The sequence below is a fragment of the Vipera ursinii genome, assembly GCF_947247035.1.
Source record: "Vipera ursinii genome assembly, chromosome: 2".
In the NCBI taxonomy this organism is placed as follows: Eukaryota; Metazoa; Chordata; class Lepidosauria; order Squamata; family Viperidae; genus Vipera; species Vipera ursinii.
In genome coordinates this window covers 225,117,417-225,137,449 of record NC_139513.1, presented here as the reverse complement: position 1 = coordinate 225,137,449, position 20,033 = coordinate 225,117,417, and the positions used below count along the sequence as shown (strand labels likewise).

Sequence of the window (20,033 nt, the reverse complement as noted above, 5' to 3'; positions counted from 1 at the left end):
TACTATCACCATTAGCAATGAATTTGATGATGTAAAGTCTAAGATACCAGATTTAAATTTCTTAAATAAATCTCATTTCCCATTCAGTTATGACTCTGTTTCTTTGCACTGCTAGTTTAACTATAACTCCTAAATTCTGCCTACTGTTCATGGATGCTTTAGTTAATCAGATTTGTTCCTGACTCTGCTGGCTTTTGTTTTCAGTTATAATTTTGCTAAAAAAATTTATAGTATGACAGCACGTTAGCTCATTTCTTTTCTGTTTAATCGATTTTTATGACTTTGACCAGCATATATTTTTCTGCCTTTTTTTCAGACTAAGGAAAAGATTGAGAAATTAAAACAACAAGCAGAGAACTTTTGCCAACGTTTAGGAAAGTACCGCATGCCTTTTGCTTGGATACCTGTAAATTTAGCGAATTTCTTTAGTATTCCAACACTTGAAAAAGATATAGCTGAAGTAGAAGTTTTAAATGGTAAGTGTAAATATAAGACTGTGTTATTATTTACTATTATTATTATTCATCCTAGATACCGTAATTAACTATTTTCTACTAACTGTATAAGCACATAAAATGCCATTATTTCTATTCTACTTTATAATGAAAATATATATCCTCTCTTAATTATAATCTCTGTGTAATTGTAGGGCTTGAGTTATGTGGGCACGTACTGAACAAAAATTGAAGCATATCCTTAACTAGCCATCTGGTTAAGCAAGTTTAATAAGTAGTGTTCTGACATGGAAGTTATCCTCATAATTGATGGACAATTGGAAAAAACCTGTTCATGGTGTTTTGTCTTCATCATTACAGTAATGTATTATACTCCATACCATTAAAGTGTTTGGATCCAAAGATTTTTTTTTAGCTGTTCCAAAGAATCTTGCTCTGGAATAATAGTTCAATTGCAGGAAAACTACTATTACCTCATCCTATTGCCTTATTAATATTTGAACATGTACTTGTGATAAGAAAAAAGGATGTGTTTATTGGCACTATATATTGTATTAAGTCATCACAGAAGCATCTTCATCATTCTAGCATACAAACTAATCATTAATCCTGATTGAGCAAATTACCAGGTTTCATCCTTTGTTTTCATTTGAAATGGCAGTATATCCTACAGGTTTGTTGCATAAATGAAATACAGGTAGTCTTCCACCACAGTTGAGTCCAAAATTTCTTTGTTAAGTGAGATATTTACCCCATTTTATGACTTTTTTCACAGTTGTTAAATGAATCACTGCAGTTGATAAGTTAGTAACTCGGTTGTTAAGTGAATCTGACTTCCCCATTGACTTTACTTGTCAGAGGTTTGTAGATGATGATCACATAACTCTGGGACACTGCAACCATCATAAAGATGAGCCAGTTGCCAAGCATCTGAATTTTGGTCACATGATAATGGGGATGCTGCAAAGGTCATAAACTGCAAAAAATGGTCATAAGTCACTTTTTTCAGTGCCATTGTTACTTTGAATGGTCACTAAATGAACTGTTGTAAATCAAGGACTACTTGTATTGAGATTCTGACTTTTTGGATATATGGTTTACATCTCTAGAAAACATGGCATGGTAGAAAATATTGGGAGGAAGGCAAATTTTAAGAGGAACAACCTATTTGTACAGGTCATCCTCGATTTGCAACAGTCTAGTTAGTGAATGTTCGAACTTACAACAGCACTGAAAAAAGGGACTTATGACAATTTTTCACACTTAACGATCGTTGCACCATCCCCATGGTCATGTGATCAAAATTCAGACAATTGGCAACTGACTCATATTTAAGACAGTTGCAGTGTCCCTGGGATCATGTGAGCCAGGTTCACTAAACAACCATGTTACTAACTTAACACCTACAGTGATTCACTTAACAACTCTAGCAAGAAAAGTCGTAAAATGGGGCAAAACTCTCTTAACAAATGTCTCACTTAGCAACAGAAATTTTGGGCTTAATTGTGATTGTGGGTTGAGGACTGCCTGTAATTAATTTTCTGAAACAGTACAATGTAGCAATAGCTATGATTACCTTTTTTCATTAAGTCAAGTAAAATCCAACTGAAATGTTACCTTTGAAGGAAAAGGGTCTTGTGGCGATCGAAAAACGGTGACACTGCAATCTAGAAGATATTCTGAAAGAGGCCTTGGTTCAGATGACATTCCGGGCCCAGTGAACTTCAGAACCACAACTCTGACTCTCAACACTTTTTTTAAACAGGTACAGTACTTTGTTGGGAAATTTTTCAACATGAGTAATTCCAAGTGGCCACTCAATCCTTGTTGTGGTGGTATAAAGGGGTTCTAAGTACTGGTCTGGCCATATTGCTACTATTGTCCTGATTTATATACCTCTAACCTTTGTCAAAATAGATTAGTGAGGTATTCTAGAATGTTGGCTAATCAGAAATTGGCCAAGGTTTTTCATGGTGGTGGTGGTAATGATGATGGTGAAGATGATGTAACTCTTACTTGGCAAAAATCTATGAGAGTGTAAGGTAGTCTCTAGATTAGTGGTTTTACTTTTCACAGAATAGACCAATTACATGGAATAAAAATAAACTTTGCTTACACTGTTACACCAGCAAGGAATATTGCATTACCTGACTTTCTAAAAAGGTTTATAACAAAACCTTCATTGACTAATGCTATGATGGACTGCAGAGGCCAGTACCTTTGGAAGATTATAATATGGAATGTAAAACAAGAAAATGATATAGGTTGGAATGAAGGTGGACTACATTGTGGAGTGTAATTGATGAATACATTCAGGGAAGGGAAGGGAAGGCAACTGCCATTGTAGGTCAGCACAGTCATGTGACTTCATATATTATGATTGTCACTAAGTGATTCCTGGTACCAATTACGATTGGTAAGCGAGGACTATTTGTAAATAAATATCTGGACTGTTGAGCAACCTAATTGGCATTTGTGGGCATCTACTCAGGAAAAAAAGGTCTCTATTTAAAAACATGGTTTAGATATAAATCTTTTCATCCAAATGTGTGGAAAAGAAAGTTAATGTAAAAGCATGATTGATTTGTTTATTAGAAACGTTTAAGAAAATTAATGAAGCATAAAAGGTGGATAAAAAGTTCTGAATGTGGGGGAAATCACTTTTTTATTTCTGTCAAGAGTCGGTTTTGGAAAAACGGGATATGGAAAAAAGGAAAGAAGTAAAAGAAAGCAGAGTAAGAATAAAATGAATTCAGGAAGAGAAAATGTGTGTCTATGAAAAATTATTAAAAGATAAATTTATTTCTCAATCATGTAGAATAAATTGAAATCAGAAACAAGGAAACTGACATTGTCAATGAATTTAAGTCATACTATATGTTTTTATATGTAGTTAATTACAAATAAAGATGCAACTTAGTTTTCAACAGAACATTATTCAAAAACTGTTTCAGGAAGGAGACAGGCTTAGTGATGAAGATTTATTCAAGTTTTTAGCTGATTATAAAAGGTCTTCGTTGCAGAGAAGAATAAAGTCTATACCAGGTATGCTTAATATTCATATTAGATACTCATACTATATACTGGTCAGATCACACCTATTTTTGAGTAACCATTTTTTCCCCAAGAAAAACAATGGCATATTTAATAAAGTTCCCTCCTCAAACGCAGGAGGGAATTACAATTTAATGTTGGCAAAATAAGAAGCCAACAAGCAAAGGTAAGGAGGAGCTTTTCACCTGGCCCCAATTGGGTTGTTTCAATAAATAAAATCTAGACAGGTTTGTTGAAAAATACCATTCAAAAGTTGCTGTGGTGTGACTTATCACCCCCAAACGTTTTATTCTCTGGCCTTGAAAAAGTTAATGAAGTTATCGGGCAAATTGAGGACACAGAATTCCAAAATGATTTGAGTCCAATCACTGTGCTGAGCCTTAAGAAGTGCCCAGAGATGTTTTCTTGCAAACTGCTTAAGTTTACTTATTCTGAATAATATTAGGAATTCTGTAGAGCTCAATTTAATGGAGCTCCCTTGGCACTTTTAGATAATAGATGTAACCATACCCCTCAAGATAATATATCATTTAAATCTAGGAAGGTTGAGTTATTTAAACATGTTCATTGCATTTTTTATTCTGATTTTAACTCAAGCATAATTGGGCCCTTAATGATGGTAATAAAAACGCATACCAGGCCACTGAATAACTTTTATATTAAAGTTTTTCTGCATATTTAGTCACATAATTTTGCTTTCTAGCAAAAAGAACTTGCTGGACTATGGGATTTTTAAAATGGTTGAGGTGAAGTAAATTACAATGTTCTAAGTTTGGTTTATGTGGTTTGTATTTTTCTGTGACTCTGACTTAAGACCATGATAAACTACTACTTAATCAGCCAAAACCAATATTAGTTCTGCATTTTTCTCACTGTAGCCAAATTGATGTTTGGGGATGCTGTAAATAGGTGCTGAAAATGTAACGCACTCTTTATTGCCCTGCAACTAGTATTTAGATATGTCCCCATCCTAGAGGTAGTAATGAGTGTTCAATGACTTGTTCTTTGTGGATTTATCTAATTTCTCTTAAAGCTATCCAGGTCTTTGTCTTGTACGAGTAAAGAAGTTGGACCCTCTTAATGGAGAATTCCCATGACGAGTCTTACCTCCCCCAAGGGACTTCTCTTCTTAGACCCATTTCTCTTAGCCTAAGCCCTGCCATCCTATTCCTGATTATCACATCCTAGCCTAGGGACGTGGTGGCTCAGTGGGTTAGGACGCTGAGCTTGTCGATCAGAAGGTCGGCAGTTTGGCGGGTTGAATCCCAAGTGCCGCGTAACAGAGTGAGCGCCTGTTACTCCCAGCTTCTGCCAACCTAGCAGTTCGAAAGCACGTAAAAATGCAAGTAGAAAAATAGGGACCACTACTGTGGGAAGGTAATAGCGTTCCATGCGCCTTTGGCATCTAGTCTTGCCGGCTACATGACCACGGAGATGTCCTCGGACAAGCGCTGCCTCTGGCTTTGAAACGGAGATGAGCACCGGCCCCTAAAGTAGGAAACGACTAGCACACATGTGCGGGGGAACCTTTACCTTAGCCATCATTAGTCATCATTAGCCTGATATTTTTCTGTTCTTTCCCACTGAATTGGAAGGGATGAACCTGTTCTCATGCACTTGTGCTCATGCAGATTTTAACACATTCTGTGGAGGATAAAAACCAAACTTTTGTTCTGTCAACCAACCCATATGGCTAGCCCAGGGGTAGGCAACCTTGGCTCTTTTATGACTTGTGGACTTCAGCTCCCAGAAGTCATAAAAGAGCCAAGGTTGCCTACCCCTGGGCTAGACCATATGTGAACCAGACTTTTTAGAGTAGGGATTTTCTAACGGCATTCTCACTTTTAATGTACCATATCACTTTCATTTTATTAATTTTCCTAAGGTTTACTTAAATTGGAGATCTCTCCTGCTTCAGAAGGCCTTAACTGTTGCCTCAGCTCAGAACTGTTACAAGTAAAGCCATTCACTGAGAATCGCAGTCGTATTTATAAAGAGATTTTGGAGTTTCCAGTACGAGAAGTCTATGTACCCCATACTGTATATAGGTAAGATCTTTTATCTATCTTGCTGAATTAGAAGACTCAGATGTACATCAAAACAGATGGAAATAGTTTAGCTTTGTTATCTGGATTTTAATGAATACATGAGATTATTGCAAACATGTTTTGTCTGTATTTACCTTGGAAGACGGAAACAATAACTGCTAGAGAATATTGTAACTAGATAATTGTTTTCTATATTTGCTGCACCTTTCCCTATACCTTTGAGATCAAAAGGTAACTCTATTTTTTCCATGGTAGGAACTAGACTGTGGAATAGCTTGCTACTGGAGCTGAGGCCGGCCTTCCTATTACAGTTTCCATTTTACCCATTCAGAGTTCTCTAAATTAGAGTTTTTATGATGCTGTGTTTAATGGTTTGTTGGTCTAAATTTCATTGTGTAAGAATGTTTTTAGGTTGCTAGAACTACAGAATTGGGGTCTCCTATACTGTACAAGTTAAAATAAATAGAGAAACATGTATATAAATAATAGGAACTAGGCAAGGAAGAAAGAAAGAAAGACCCTTCTAGGTTTTTGTTGGTTCTCTAATTTGTTGTGTTTGTTTTACCCTGTTCACTGAGATATTATGAGAGCTTCTTTTCTGGGTACCTGCATCTTCCAAGGTATTGAGGATGGTAACTGAAGAGATGGAATTGTAATGGTGGTCTAATAATTATTATGGAATAATTTCACATTGAAATTTAGTTAGTTCCTGTGTTTAAGCCCCAGAGATTATTGTTTATTTTGTCAAATGTTCAAAAAACGTTTATCCCTTTCTTTCAATGAGGACCCAGATTGTTGGGGGCAATTAAGCTGACTTTGTACTAATGCCGCTTGGGGTGTGTGTGAAAGCCCTAATAAGCAGGCATATACATAGAATGAAGGCTACTGCTAAGCTTGTAAGCCGCCCTGAGTCTTCGGAGAAGGGCGGGATATAAATGGAATTAAAATAAAATAATAAAAAAATAATAATCAGTTCAAGTTAAAGTACAATGCTTTTTCATATAATTGTTTCTGCTGCTTTTACATGTTTGGTTTCCTGGTATTCAATTTATGATTTAAGCAGTATTTGCAAGTTGAAGTTCTTTAGTTCTTTTATTCACAGCAGCAGTCAATTATGCATGCTCCCAGAATTTCCCATTCCTCTATTTCCCCCCTGGAGTTACACAGAATGGTCTCTGAATATGCATAGCCCTAACTGGATTGCTCTCATTGAAACAATAACAAAACATTCTATACAAGTAGTCTTTGACTGACAATTGAGCCCAAATTTTCTGTGGTTTAGCAAAACAGTTGTTAAGTGCATTTTGGCCCATTTTACCTCTTTTTCTTGCCACAGCTGTTAAATGATTTGCTACAGTTGTTAAGTGAGTTAACACGGTTGTTAAGTGAATCTGGCCTCCCCATTGATTTTACTTGTCAGAAGGTCACAAAAGGTGATCATATAACGCTGAGACACTGCAAACGTCAAAATATAAAAAAATTGCCAAGCGTGCGAATTTTGCTCAATTTTCACCATGGGGATTGTTGCAAGAGTCATTAGTGCGAAAAAAGGTCACAAGTCACTTTTTTCAGTGCCATTGTAATTTCAAATGGTCGCTAAATGAATGATTGTAAGTTGAGGACTATGTTTCTACAAATTTGTAATTTTCTTGAATTCACTGATTTTACTGAATCCTGCTCTGACTGGTTAATCATTGTGGTCAAGGCTTCGTTGAATCAATCGGAACAGAGCTGGAAAGGTCCTCTAGTCCAACCCCCTGCTCAGGCAGGAGACCCTGTGCCATTTCATACAGGTGACTGTCCAGTCTTTTCTTGAAAACCTCCGGTGATGAAGCATCCACAACTTCTGAAGGCAAAGCTGTTCCACTGGTTAATTGTTCTCACTGTTAGGAAGTTTCTCCTTAATTCCAAGTTGCTTCTCTCCTTGATTAGTTTCCAACCATTATTTCTTGTCTTGCCTTCTAGTGCTTTGGAAAATAAGCTGATCTTTTCATCTTCAAATACTGGAACACTGTTATCATGTCACCCCTTACCCTTCTTTTCTCTAAACTAGCCATACCCAATTCCTGCAACCGTTCTTCATATGTTTTTTGTCTCCAGGCTAAGATGATAAAATCTTAGTTGCTCTTCTTTGCATTTTTTCCAAAGTCTCAACAACTTTTTTGTAATGTGGTGACAAAAACTGAATGCAGTATTTTTTTTATTGAAAAGTTTTAAAAATACAGTTTTCCTTTAAAAAACCCCCTTCCCCCTCCCTCCTCCCCTCCCTACCTCCCCCCTTCCCCCCCTCCCCCCCTCCCTCCTCCCCCCCCACCTCCCCCCAACCCCCCTCCCCCCCGGACTTCCCAGAGCTAAATACAAGGTATTTATATATAAAAAAGCAATCATAAACAACCATATACTAACAACTATAAATTCTAAAATCCATCACTCTCTAACTTATATAGGATCAAACAAAACTTAGCATTATTAAATATATATAGAAGACAAAATAAAAAAAGAAAAAAGAAAACGAAAGAAGACTTATTCAAATGCTAGATAAAACTTCTTGACCCTATACTTATTCTGGATAAACTCAATCCATTTTCTCCATTCCATAATATAATGTTCTTGCGAGTAATCTTTCAAATAGGCCGAAATCTTCGCCATCTCTGCCAAGTCGGAAACCTTTAAAATCCACTCTTGTATAGTCGGCAGTTCCTCTTTCTTCCAATATTGACCTATCAAAAGTCTTGCTGCCGTAACTAAATTCAACATCAACTTAGAGTCCACAACTGTAGCGTCAACAATTATTCCCAACAAAAAAAATTGCGGACAAAACTTTATCCTCTGTTTAAAAATCTTCTGCATGTTCCACCAGACTTTTATCCAAAAAGCCTTGACCTTTTTACATGTCCACCATATGTGAAAATATGTTGCCTCTTCATCACCACACCTCCAACATTTAGGCTGATAATTCGGATACATACCGTACTTGCAAGCTTTTTAGGATCTAGATGCCATCTATAAAACATTTTGTAAAAGTTCTCTCTTAGACTTTGAGCTTGAGTGAATTTTACATTCCTCACCCAGATCTTTTCCCACGTGTCCATTGTAATAACTTCCTGAATGTTTTGGGCCCATTTTATCATACAATCCTTAGCAAGCTCTGTTTCTGAATCGATCTCTATCAATGCAAGATATATCCGTTTAATATGTGCTGGTCCTTGATTTCTAATTTGCTTTATCAAATTTTCATCAGTCGTTGCAAATCCATTTTTTTGGTCTTCTTTCCACCTGGCCTGTAACTGAATATATTGAAACCAAGTCTGAACAACCTTCTCTTCTCGCAAGAAACTATATGATTTCAAGCACCAAATATTCCTTTCCAAACTTAAAATTTCCTTGTAAGTAGTCTCATCATGTTTGAAACCAGCATGTATATTTTCTATTGCGTGTTTTGGGATTGCCCACAATGGTATCTTGCTGCTTAACTTATGTCTATACTTCTTCCAAACTCTCAGCAATGCCTGTCTTAAAATATGCATCCTAAACACAGTATCTACCTTCTTATCATACAACAAATATGCATGCCAGCCAAACAACAGATCATGGCCCTCAAGATTTAATAACCTCGATTGTGTCAAATTAATCCAATCACTTATTCCTACTAGTGCAGCAGCTTCATAATATAATTTAAAATTAGGCATTTTAAGGCCACCTCTCTCACGAGTATCCTGCATAATCTTAAGTTTAACTCGTGGCTTTTTCCCTGCCCACACAAATTTATTGATACCACGCTGCCATTCCTCCAAGTTAGAGTCTTTCTTAAGAATCGGTATCATTTGAAATAAGAATAAAAATTTGGGCAGGACATTCATTTTCACTGCTGCAATCCGTCCCAACAAGGACAATTGCAATTTTTCCCAACTCTCCAGTTCTTTTTGAATTTTCCCCCATAACTTTTCATAATTATTTTTATATAGCTTTGTATTAGAGGGCGACAAAATCACCCCCAAATATTTAACCCTTTTAACAATCTCAAATCCAGTTAATCCTTCTAGGAGAGCCTTCTGCGAAACTGTCATATTTCTAGCCAAAATTTTAGTTTTCTGTATATTTACTTTAAATCCAGAAACCTTCCCATATTGTGTTATTATCTCCATCAGGTCCACAACAGAGTTCTCTGGCTGGGTCACTGTAACAACCAGATCATCTGCAAATGCTCTCAATCTGTAATCCTGATCTCCAACTTGTATCCCCTTAATTTTTTCCGAATTCCGAATCTTAACCAATAATATCTCTAATGTTAATATAAATAACAAGGGCGATAGCGGACACCCTTGCCTTGTGCCCTTCTCAATATTACATACTGTTGTCAAACTATTGTTAACTATAATTCGGGCAGTTTGTTTTTGGTATAATGCCCTAATCGGTTGTAAAAATTTTTCCCCAAAATCCATTTTGTCTAAAACTTTCAACAAAAATTGCCAGTTCAATTGATCAAAAGCCTTTTCAGCATCTAAAAAGATTAGCGCAGCAGAGATCTGGTTGTGCCTTTCCAAAAACTCTAACACATCAACTATATGTCTCACATTAGTTTTCATTTGTCTTCCACTAATAAACCCCGTTTGGTCCCCATGAATCACCTGTTGCAGAACCCTCATCAGTCTATTAGCCAAAACCTTAGCAAATATCTTATAATCTGTATTTAAAAGCGATATCGGTCTGTAATTTTTAACTAAAGTAGCATCCTGGTCTTCCTTCGGAATCAAAGAGATAAAAGCTGTTCTCCAAGACGGGGGCACCTTTCCCCCCCTCTGGATTGTCTGGAACAGTTCCTTTAACGGTTTTATCATCTCTAATTGTAAGTTTTTATAATAGGCCGCAGTCAAGCCATCAGTGCCTGGTGCTTTATCCACCTTCAGTTCCTTAATAGCTGTAAAAATTTCTTCTTCTGTAATCAGTTGGTTAATCCCCTCTTTTTGTACTTGCGTAAGAACCGGGATGCTAGCCTTCTCCAAATACGTATCAATATCTTTTGCATTAATGTCCTCTTTAGTATATAATTTCGAATAAAAATCCACAAAGGCATCCTTAATAAGATTCTGTTGATACACAACCCTTCCTTTATACTCAATCTTATCTATATTAGATGCCCTTTGTTTTTTCCTCAGTCTATAAGCCAACCATCTGCCTGGCTTATTAGCATTGCAAAAAGTATTATGCCTAGCAAACCGCAGATTGGTCGCCACTTGATCAGCCATTAATTTATCAAATTGTCCTCGTAACAGTCTAATAGCCTCCTTGATCTTCACCTCCTCTGGGTTCAAAATCAAAGCCTTTTCTTTTTCCTTTATTTCATTCTCCAGTTCTTTCCTTCTAGTTTCCACTGCACGTCTATGTCTATTATTCATATATATCAACACCCCTCTCATATAGGCCTTGCTAGCATCCCAAACCATATCCATAGAGGTACCCTTATTCATATTCATCTCAAAAAAATCCTTCATCCGCTGTTTGCATTCTTCCACATTTCTCTGATTTCTAAACAAATTCTCATTTACGCGCCATGAGCGTCTATCTCCTCTTTCCTTATCAATCTCCAACCACACTGGACTGTGATCAGAGATAATTCTTGCGCAGATTTTCACCTTTTTAGTTCTCAAAAGAAGATCATTAGTCAACAAAATAAAATCAATCCTCGAAAAAGATTGGTGTCTATCAGAATAAAATGTATAATCCTTCTCCCGCAAATGTCTCTCACGCCAAATATCTCGCAATTCCAGGTCATCCTTCATTTCAAAAAAAGATTTAGGCAGTCTAGCGTGACTTGGAATGCGTTTAAAGGCTCCAGCCTTATCCAACTGTACATCCATAACTCCATTCCAGTCCCCCATAAAAATAAAGGATTTATAATCCAACTGGGTAAGCTTTGTATGAAGTAAACTAAAAAAGTCAGCTTGTTGTTGATTTGGAGCATATAATCCAACTAAAAGCGTCTTTTTACCTTCAAACAACAGCTCGATCATAACATATCTTCCATGCTTATCTGCTTCAATTAGGTCCGCTGTTAAGGCACTTTTAACATAAACAACCACTCCATTTTTCTTATTCTCTGCAGAAGCAACAAATTGCGTACCCAGCCTCGAGTTCAATAAATACTTTTGATCCAAAACTCTAATATGCGTTTCTTGCAGGCATATAACATCTATCTTAAATTGTTTTAAATATTGAAAAACTTTCTTCCTCTTCTGCGGTGAGTTTAGTCCATTAACATTCCAGGTTAAAAATTTAGTTGCCATGTATATCCCCAAAAAGCTCTTGGACCACAGCTTTGATAGGACTGGTTACTTTAGGCCGTGCTCCTCCCACAGCTTGGCTATGAATGCGTTGTGAAGAATCTGAAGACTTTTGCTGATCATGTTCTTTTATTTTCTTTGCTCGTTTTAAAGCAGCACGCGTCACTCTTTGCTCTCTAGGATCATCCAAAGAAGTTGTAGCTTGATCTCCTCCAGCACCATTTTCCTCTGTTTCCTCCTCTTGTTGTTCTTCTTCTCCAGATCCCTTTCCAGCTTCCAGGAGCGTTAATGGGGTTGCTTTTAAGACATTATTGTAGAAATCACGTGCTTGTTTCACAGTAATCAGCCTATACCTTTTACCTTCATACATCACCATCAGCCCCTCTGGAATCTCCCATCTAAACCTTATATCTCTTTGCTTGAGCTCTTGCACAAGAAATGTATAGTCCTTTCTTCCCCTTAAAATCCTTGGAGGAATTTCTTTTAAAACCAAGACTTCTTGTTCAGCAATCACAACCTTAGCATCATAGGCAGCTTGTATAACTTGATCTCTAATTTCTCTTTTTGCAAAATAAACCACCACATCTCTAGGCAACTTTCTCTGTCTGGCAATCCATGAATTCACCCAAAACACTTTATCCATAGCTGCTCTTATTTCAGATGCTGGCTGGTTCAATACCCCTTCGAGAGCCTCAGAGATCAGCTGCTTTAAATCTTCTTTAACATTCTCTTTTAAGCCTCTAATTCTGACAGCAAACTGCATCTGGTAATATTGGGCATGGCTTAACTCCCTTTCCAACTTGCCTCTTTCAATTTCATTCTCCCGTGCTTTTACTTCTAGTATAGCATTCCTTTGAGCCAAATCATCCACTTTTTCATCTAAATCTTCCACACATTCCGCCACTTTATGCACTGAAGTCAAAATGTCTACCTTCATCACGCTGTACTTCTGTTCCATCCTCTCTTCCATTCTTTCCTCAAATTTCTCCAATTTCTCCTCCATCTGTGCAAATTTATCAGCAATTGATTGATTAATTGATTCCAAAAGTACCTGGGCATGTTTATCCAAGGCATCTCGCAAATCCTTCGATGTCAGCACTTCAGGAGGGTGCAATGCCTGTAGTGATGATTGTTGCACCGGCGAGGATCCTCCACTCTGAAGAGTTTTAGAGGGAGGTTTAGCCGCCATCTTTTAATCCTCAATTATGACGCACTTTCAATTAAAGTTTAAAAAGTCCAACAAGTTAGAGAGTACAGTAAAATAGTCCTCTTCACCTTTTCCTCTTGTACCGCTCTGCCTGCTCCTTTAAATCATAGTCCTTTCTTCAGGCAGGGATGGTTCGCAGACGCCTGGCTCTGCTCCAGGAAGTTCGGAGCAGAGACGACGGCCAGCTGGGAGCAACCCAGGCTTCGGGGGAGTTCGATCCTTCAGCCGCCCAAGCTCGAAGCTCAGGCGGCCTCGGAGAACTCTACCCCTACCTGGGGCCTCACCCCCTCCTCTTCTCCCGAGGAGGGGGCTTCAATTTCGCCCGAACAGCTGATCGGCGCTGTTTCGGGCGAAAAAACAAACAGCTGAGCCGCGGGCAGCCAGGGGAGGCTGTCTTCGGCGCCGCGCCGCCAGCGGAAGTCCCTGAATGCAGTATTCTAGGTGTGGCCTTACTAAGGATTTATCAAATGGTACTAATACTTCATGTGATTTTAATTCTATGCCTCTGTTTATACAACCAAGGATTGTATTAGCTTTTTTTGGCTGCTGCCACCCACTGCTGGCTCATGTTTAACTGAACCACTAGGACTCCAAGGACTCTCTCACAGTTACTGTTTTTGAGCCAGGTTTTGCTTAATCTGTACTTGTTAGACCAGGGGTGTTAAACTCAATTTCATTGAGGGATGCATCAGCATTGTGGTTGCCCTCAGGGGGCCGGGTGGGTATGGCCAAGGTGGGCGTGGCCCACTGGGTGGGCATGGCTAGAGTGCGTGTGGCCTACTGGGTGGGCGTGGCCAGCTCCACATTGTTGGCATCAAGGGGGCCTATGGGGGCCTGGGCAGGAGTGGGACATATCTGAGGGTCTCTGGCAGAAGGAGGGTCTCTGGGCCACTGTTCCCTCACTGTTTCCAGGATGGCTTCGCGGGCCACATGAAACCACTTCGCGGGCCAGATCCGGCCCCTGGGCCTTGTGTTTGACATGTCTGTGTTAGACTATAAGAAGCAGAAAATGAAAATTTCATGAAACAAAGATGATTGAAAATGGAAAAAATGGAAAACTAGGACTCAGTTCCCCTTACCAACTTTCAGTGGCTCTGGCATGATTTGGGTTTGTGCCAAGTTCCTACTGTTCGTTCCTCTTTTTGTTTCCTGCTGAAATTCAGAGGAAAATAAATACCAAGACCTAGATTGAATGAATATTCATTTTTAATTTATCCTAATCTGTTATTTTTCTCAGCTGGAAAAAACATACAGAGAGTCCTCACTTTTCCTAAACTCGTTGCATTGTAGCTATATCCTTTACTACATCATGAAACAAAAGTTAGCAGAGCAGGAAGAAATGGAAGAACCATCAATAACAGGGTTATACCAGTTTGCCTTTTCCTTAGTTTAGGAAATTATTCAGAATATTCCTTAGAATTCTCCAGAAATACAGACTTGAATAGGCTTAAGCTGATTTCCTAACAAATTGTGTGTGTGTGTGTGCGCGCGCGCGTGTGTGTGCGCGACCTATAATAAAAAAGGTCATGCCTTTGTTTACCATAGACAGTAAAATATGAATAGTTACACTCAATATTTTATGCATCAAAAACTGCCTGTAGGGTAGATGCAAGTTTAAACAGATAAAAATTCACACAAAGACATATCCGAATCAGGTTAAGAAAAAATCTTGGCTTTGAAAGAATAAGAAAATGGGGATTTGTGAGATTTGCTGTCCATAGATGCCTATGTTTTGTGTATATCAGTTGTAAGTTCCTCTGCAAAAGTGCATCTAGAGTGTTGTATGGTATAGTTAATATGTATTGCTGTCAACAGTGCTGCTACTTACAAAACAGGACTGCTGATTTGTACATGCACACTGTTTTCTGGAGAGAGCTTGTGTGTGCATGAAGTTCAATAATATTCTCTTTCAAATGTGGAGATTATTCAAGAAATTATCTACCTTCAGAAACAAACCTATAAGCAATTTTGTACAGAATAGAATAGAATAGAATAGAATAGAATAGAATAGAATAGAATAGAATAGAATAGAATAGAATAGAATAGAATAGAAATGGAAGGGACCTTAGAGGTCTTTTAGTCCAGCTCCCTGCTCAAGCAGGAGAACCTGTATACCATCTCAGACAAGTGACTGTCTAGCCTCTTTTTAAAAATCTCCAGTGATGGAGTGTCCACGATTTCTGGGGGCAAGCTATCCTCACTGTCAGGAAGTTTCTCCTTAATTCCAGGTTGCTCTCTCTTTGATCAGTTTCCAACCATTGTTTCTTGTCCTGCCCTCTGGCGCTTCGGTGAATAATGTGGCCCCCTCTTCTTTGTGGCAGCCCCTCAAATAGTGGAATACTGCTATCATGTCTCCCCTATTTCTTCTTTTCTTTAGACTAGCCAAACCCAAGTCCTGCAGCCATTCTTCATATGTTTTAGTCTCCAGGCCTTTGATCATCTTAGTTGCTCTTCTCTGAATTTTTTCCAAACTCTAAACATCTTTTTAGTGATATAGTGACCAGTTGCAGTATTCCAGGTGTGGTCTTACTAGAGTTTTATAAAGTGGTACTAATACCTCACATGATCTTGATTCTATGCCTCTGTTTATACAACCCAGGCTTGTATTAGCTTTTTTGGCTGTTGCTAAACACTGCTGGCTCATGGTTAAGTGATCGTTCACTAGGACTCCAAGGTCCCTCTTACAGTTACTATTTTTAAGCCAGGTCTTGCCCAATCTCTACTTGTAGCTTTGATTTTTCCTGCCTAAAACTTTGCTTTTCTCCACATTGAAACTCATTTTGTTGGATAGGGCCCATTGTTCAAGTTTATCAAGATCTTTTTGGATCCTGAGTTTGTCTTATGGGGTGTTGGCTACTCCTGCCAGTTTGGTGTCATCTGAAAATTTGATGAGTTCCCCTTCAATTCCCTCATCTAAGTCATTGATGAAGATATTGAAGAGTACTGGGCCTAAGACGGAGCCTTGTGGTACCCCATTGCTTACTTCTTTCCATGTGAATATAGTGCCATTGAGGACTACTCGTTGAGTACGGTTTGCCAGCCAGCTACAGATCCATCTGGTGGTGATGTTGTCTATTTCACCTTTTTCTAGCTTACCAAGGAGTAGGAAGGTGGTTTACTTTATCAAATGCCTTACTGAAGTCTAAGTATACTACATCCACAGTATTTCGCTGGTCTATTAGTTTAGTCATTTTGTCGAAGGATGAAATAAGATTGGTTTAGCATGATCTGTTTTTAACAGACCCGTGCTGGCTACTAGTTCTAACTTTGTTTGCTTCTAGTTGTTCGCAGATCTGTTTTTTGATTATCTTTTCTAGGATCTTCCCAGGTATTGATATTAAACTGATTGGTCTGTAGTTTCCTGGGTCCATTTTTTTCCTTTCTTGAAGATGGGAACCATATCAGCCCTTTTCCATTCCTCAAGTACTTCCCCGGTGCTCCAGGATTTTTGAAAGATGTGGTGCAATGGTTCTGAGTTAAAATGTGCCAGCTCCTTCAGAACTCTGGGTTGTAATTGTCAGGCCCTGGTGATTTATATTCGTCAAGGTCGGATAGGTGTTCTCTTACTAACTTCTTGCTTATTTTAATTTTTGTTTCTAATTTATCTTTTGCAGTGGGTTTTTTGGTATGTTGGGCTATAGTTTCTTTTTGTGTGAAGACTGATCCAAAGTATGAGTTAAGCAGCTCTACTTTCTCCCTGTTGCTTGTTATTTCCTTGCCATCTTCTCTCTTTAGTGGACCTATAGTTTCCTTGACTTTTTTCTTGTTAATATGTTGGAAGAAACTTCTCTTATTATCCATGACTTCTGTTGCAACTATTTGTTCGTTCTGAGCCTTTGCTTTCCTGACTTCATCTTTGCATGTTCTGGCTGTCTGCTGATAATCGGCCTTAGTTATGTGCCCCTCTTTTCATTTTTTGTATTTGTCTTTTTTGTCTTTCAGTTTGTCAGAGAGTTCTTTGCGCAGCCATGCTGGTTTTTTCTTGAATTTCTTGTTTTTCTTTTTCAGTGGTATTGTGCTGGTCTGGGCTTTTATGATCGCATTTTTCAGTTTCCCTTGCTTCTTGGGTTGTTTTCCCCTTTAGGATTTTCATCCATAGGATCATTCCTAGGTTCTCTCTGAGTTTGTTAAAGTCAGCTCTTTTGAAGATCAGGACACTGGTTGTATTGTTTTCTGTTGCTAGTGTTTGCATTATATTAAATTCCAGTATGACGTCACTTTCGCCCAAGGTTCCGGCAACTTCAACTTTGTCACTTCTTCTCTGTTAATTAGAATTAAGTCTAGTATGGCTTTATATCTAGTTCCCTCCTCCACCTTTTGGATGACAAATTTGTCGGCTAGGTTGGTTAGGAATCTGTTTGATCTCCTACTTGCTGCAGAGTTTGTCTCCCAATTGATATCTGGATAGTTGAAGTCACCCATTACTATTGTGGTATGCTTCCTACATACATTTGTTAATTGGTTGGCAAAGAGTTGTAATATAAACCTATGGTAATGTAATATACACCTATGTTAATTTTTTTCTCTTTTATATTGACCCATATACATTCTGGAAAGATTTTATCTTGGATTATGTGCATTTCTGTAGATATGTAGCGTTCTCTAACATATAGTGCAACTCCCTCTCCTCTTTTTGTAGACCTGTTTCTTTTGAACAATCCATCCATCAGTCCATTTTATTCATGGGTTTCATCCCACCAGGTTTTTGTATTGCCACCTATGTCATACCCTCCATTGTGTACTATTGCTTCTAGTTCACCCTGTTTGTTCTCCAAGCTTTGAGCATTTGTATATAAGCATTTAAGACTTTTATGTCCGTTCCTGAGTACGTTTCCTGCATCTCCTGCTTGTTGTTTGGGTTTTTCATTTTTCTCGTCTCTGCCTACCTCATTGTTTGATTTGTTTTCTTGGGGTTTATGATTGGTTTTGGCTTCTAGAGATTATAAAGATAGGTCAACCTTCCCCCTCAAATTTTAGTTTAAAATTGATCTCTTCAAATGGAGGAATTGCCTTATTTTTAACCCTCTCTGCTTCTCAGCAAGAAAGAAGGCATTCAATAGGACAAAATATTTTTAGAAAGGGATTACAAAGAGGAAGGGTGGAGAATTAATTCTGTAGTATTACGTTTTACTTATTTAAACAAATTGCTTTACAATTTCATTTTTTTAAGTAAGATAAAGACAGAAAATACATTAAATATCAATCTGCTGAAGAAATATTTCCTGGTATGCAACCAGAACATACTTTATCTCTTACGCTTATATTTGTACTTTCAGAAAAAAATGTTCTTTATTGAATTTAAATCAAATCTGACCACTTTTTTATCATAACATAATTTACATCATAAGAAATAAAATATTCATCTGTGACCTGTTTGTTTATTGCAGTACTTTCAGCTGATTCACCAATTCTGACATACTGTAATGATATAATAAGGAAGTCATGAGAATTATGGTGTCTTGGTAACTGTGTGTGAACCTGTATACCTAACTGTATTAGAAAATCTTCCCATTTATCAAGTTATAGTTTTAACATATTTATTATTAAGACAGCCACCCCCTAAATAAATCCTAGCTTAGGAATAGTCTATCTTTAGATGGATGGTGTTTTAATATTTTTTTGTAAAATGAAGGATGAGGGGGTGAGATATCAGTGCAAAGTGAGTGGGTTCATCTTATATTAGTGGGGGGCCCTTCTAAAATCTTTTGATTTTGTGGAACTAAACTTTGACATTCTGCTCATGAGGATAAGTGGATAAATTTTGGTGTTAAAAATAGGATCTACACCAGATCTCCAGTTTCAACCAGATGATTACCTTATTAAAACATTCCATTGCGAATGTCAAAGAATATCCAATATCACTTGCATACCCACACTCTAAACTACTTTAGGATTTCCTTTCCTTTCTGGAAAGGAGTTCATTAATTTTGAAATAAAATTGCTTTAGAATTGCATTCTTTTCTCCCTCAATTACCAGTTGCATGGTCTGAACTTTATTTTCTTTAGCATCAGTACCATTCACAGGATAAGGTTTTGTCAAAATTGGCAAGAAGGCAAGTACAATGTCACAATCCAAGCCTCACCCATTTGTATGTATGGTATATCTTTTGCATTCAAAAGAGAATGAGATTTGCATTGTGATGCTCTGTCCACCATCTTGTCAATTTTGTGTCCCCGCCACAAAATATCTTTCTTTTACATCTTTTTTTTTACCTTTGATTGTTTTGTTTCTAAAATAAATAATTTGGGAGAGAAACATATTCTTTTACTTGCCAGATAATCTAGAAAATAGATTACAAAGTTATTTTTTCATCCTTGTACTTGGAGACAAATGTTTATTCTGGTTTTCTAAAAGGGATAATCTAAAAGAAAAAGTGCATTTCTTTGCCTTAAAACAGTGAAATCCACTTTCAGGATTTTTGTACATTAGTATTTGTATGGGGAAAAAAGAAATATTGCTGATGAGGAAAAGAAAAGTGAAACATTAAAATGATCATCGTTATCATCCTTCTCTCCCCACAGAAATCTTCTTTATGTGTATCCACAGCGGTTGAATTTTGCAAACCGCTTGGCTTCAGGACGAAACATTACCATTAAGATTCAGTATATGTGTGGAGAAAATCCTACCTGTGCAATGCCAGTAAGAAAGTCTTTTGTTCTTTTGCCTGTTCAGTTTGTGCAGAATTATGTTTTCCATACAGATTTCCCATACATTGGCTCTTCTCTGCAACAAATGCTTCCAATTATCTTTGGATAAAACCAAAATTTCCAGAACGTTGGCACTCCTTCCATTTAGGAGATATTTTTTTCAGCCTAGCAAGCATTCAGCAGGGCCTTGGAGATTTCTCTCTGGGTTGCATGATGCAATTCTGGACTTACAGAGGCCAAATTGCATTCTGGTGTTCAGAACTGTAATTGTGCAATGGGTGACAAGTGTACGGGGAGCAGGCCCAAGCACTGTGGGCTCCTGGCCGGGGGGGGGGATATG

General features: G+C 37.8%; 1 protein-coding gene across 1 annotated transcript in view; it reads left to right on the top strand.

Moving 5' to 3' along the window:
• The window catches only part of DOCK8 (dedicator of cytokinesis 8), a gene marked incomplete at its 5' end in the record, with an annotated part of 101,506 nt that overhangs the window by 23,570 nt on the left and 57,903 nt on the right, over positions 1–20,033 (top strand). The window contains 5 exons of the mRNA XM_083352568.1: positions 317–476; positions 2,081–2,220; positions 3,410–3,500; positions 5,395–5,557; positions 19,568–19,685. Coding sequence (XP_083208694.1) covers positions 317–476; positions 2,081–2,220; positions 3,410–3,500; positions 5,395–5,557; positions 19,568–19,685 — 672 coding nt within the window. The remainder of the gene's footprint in view (positions 1–316; positions 477–2,080; positions 2,221–3,409; positions 3,501–5,394; positions 5,558–19,567; positions 19,686–20,033) is intronic.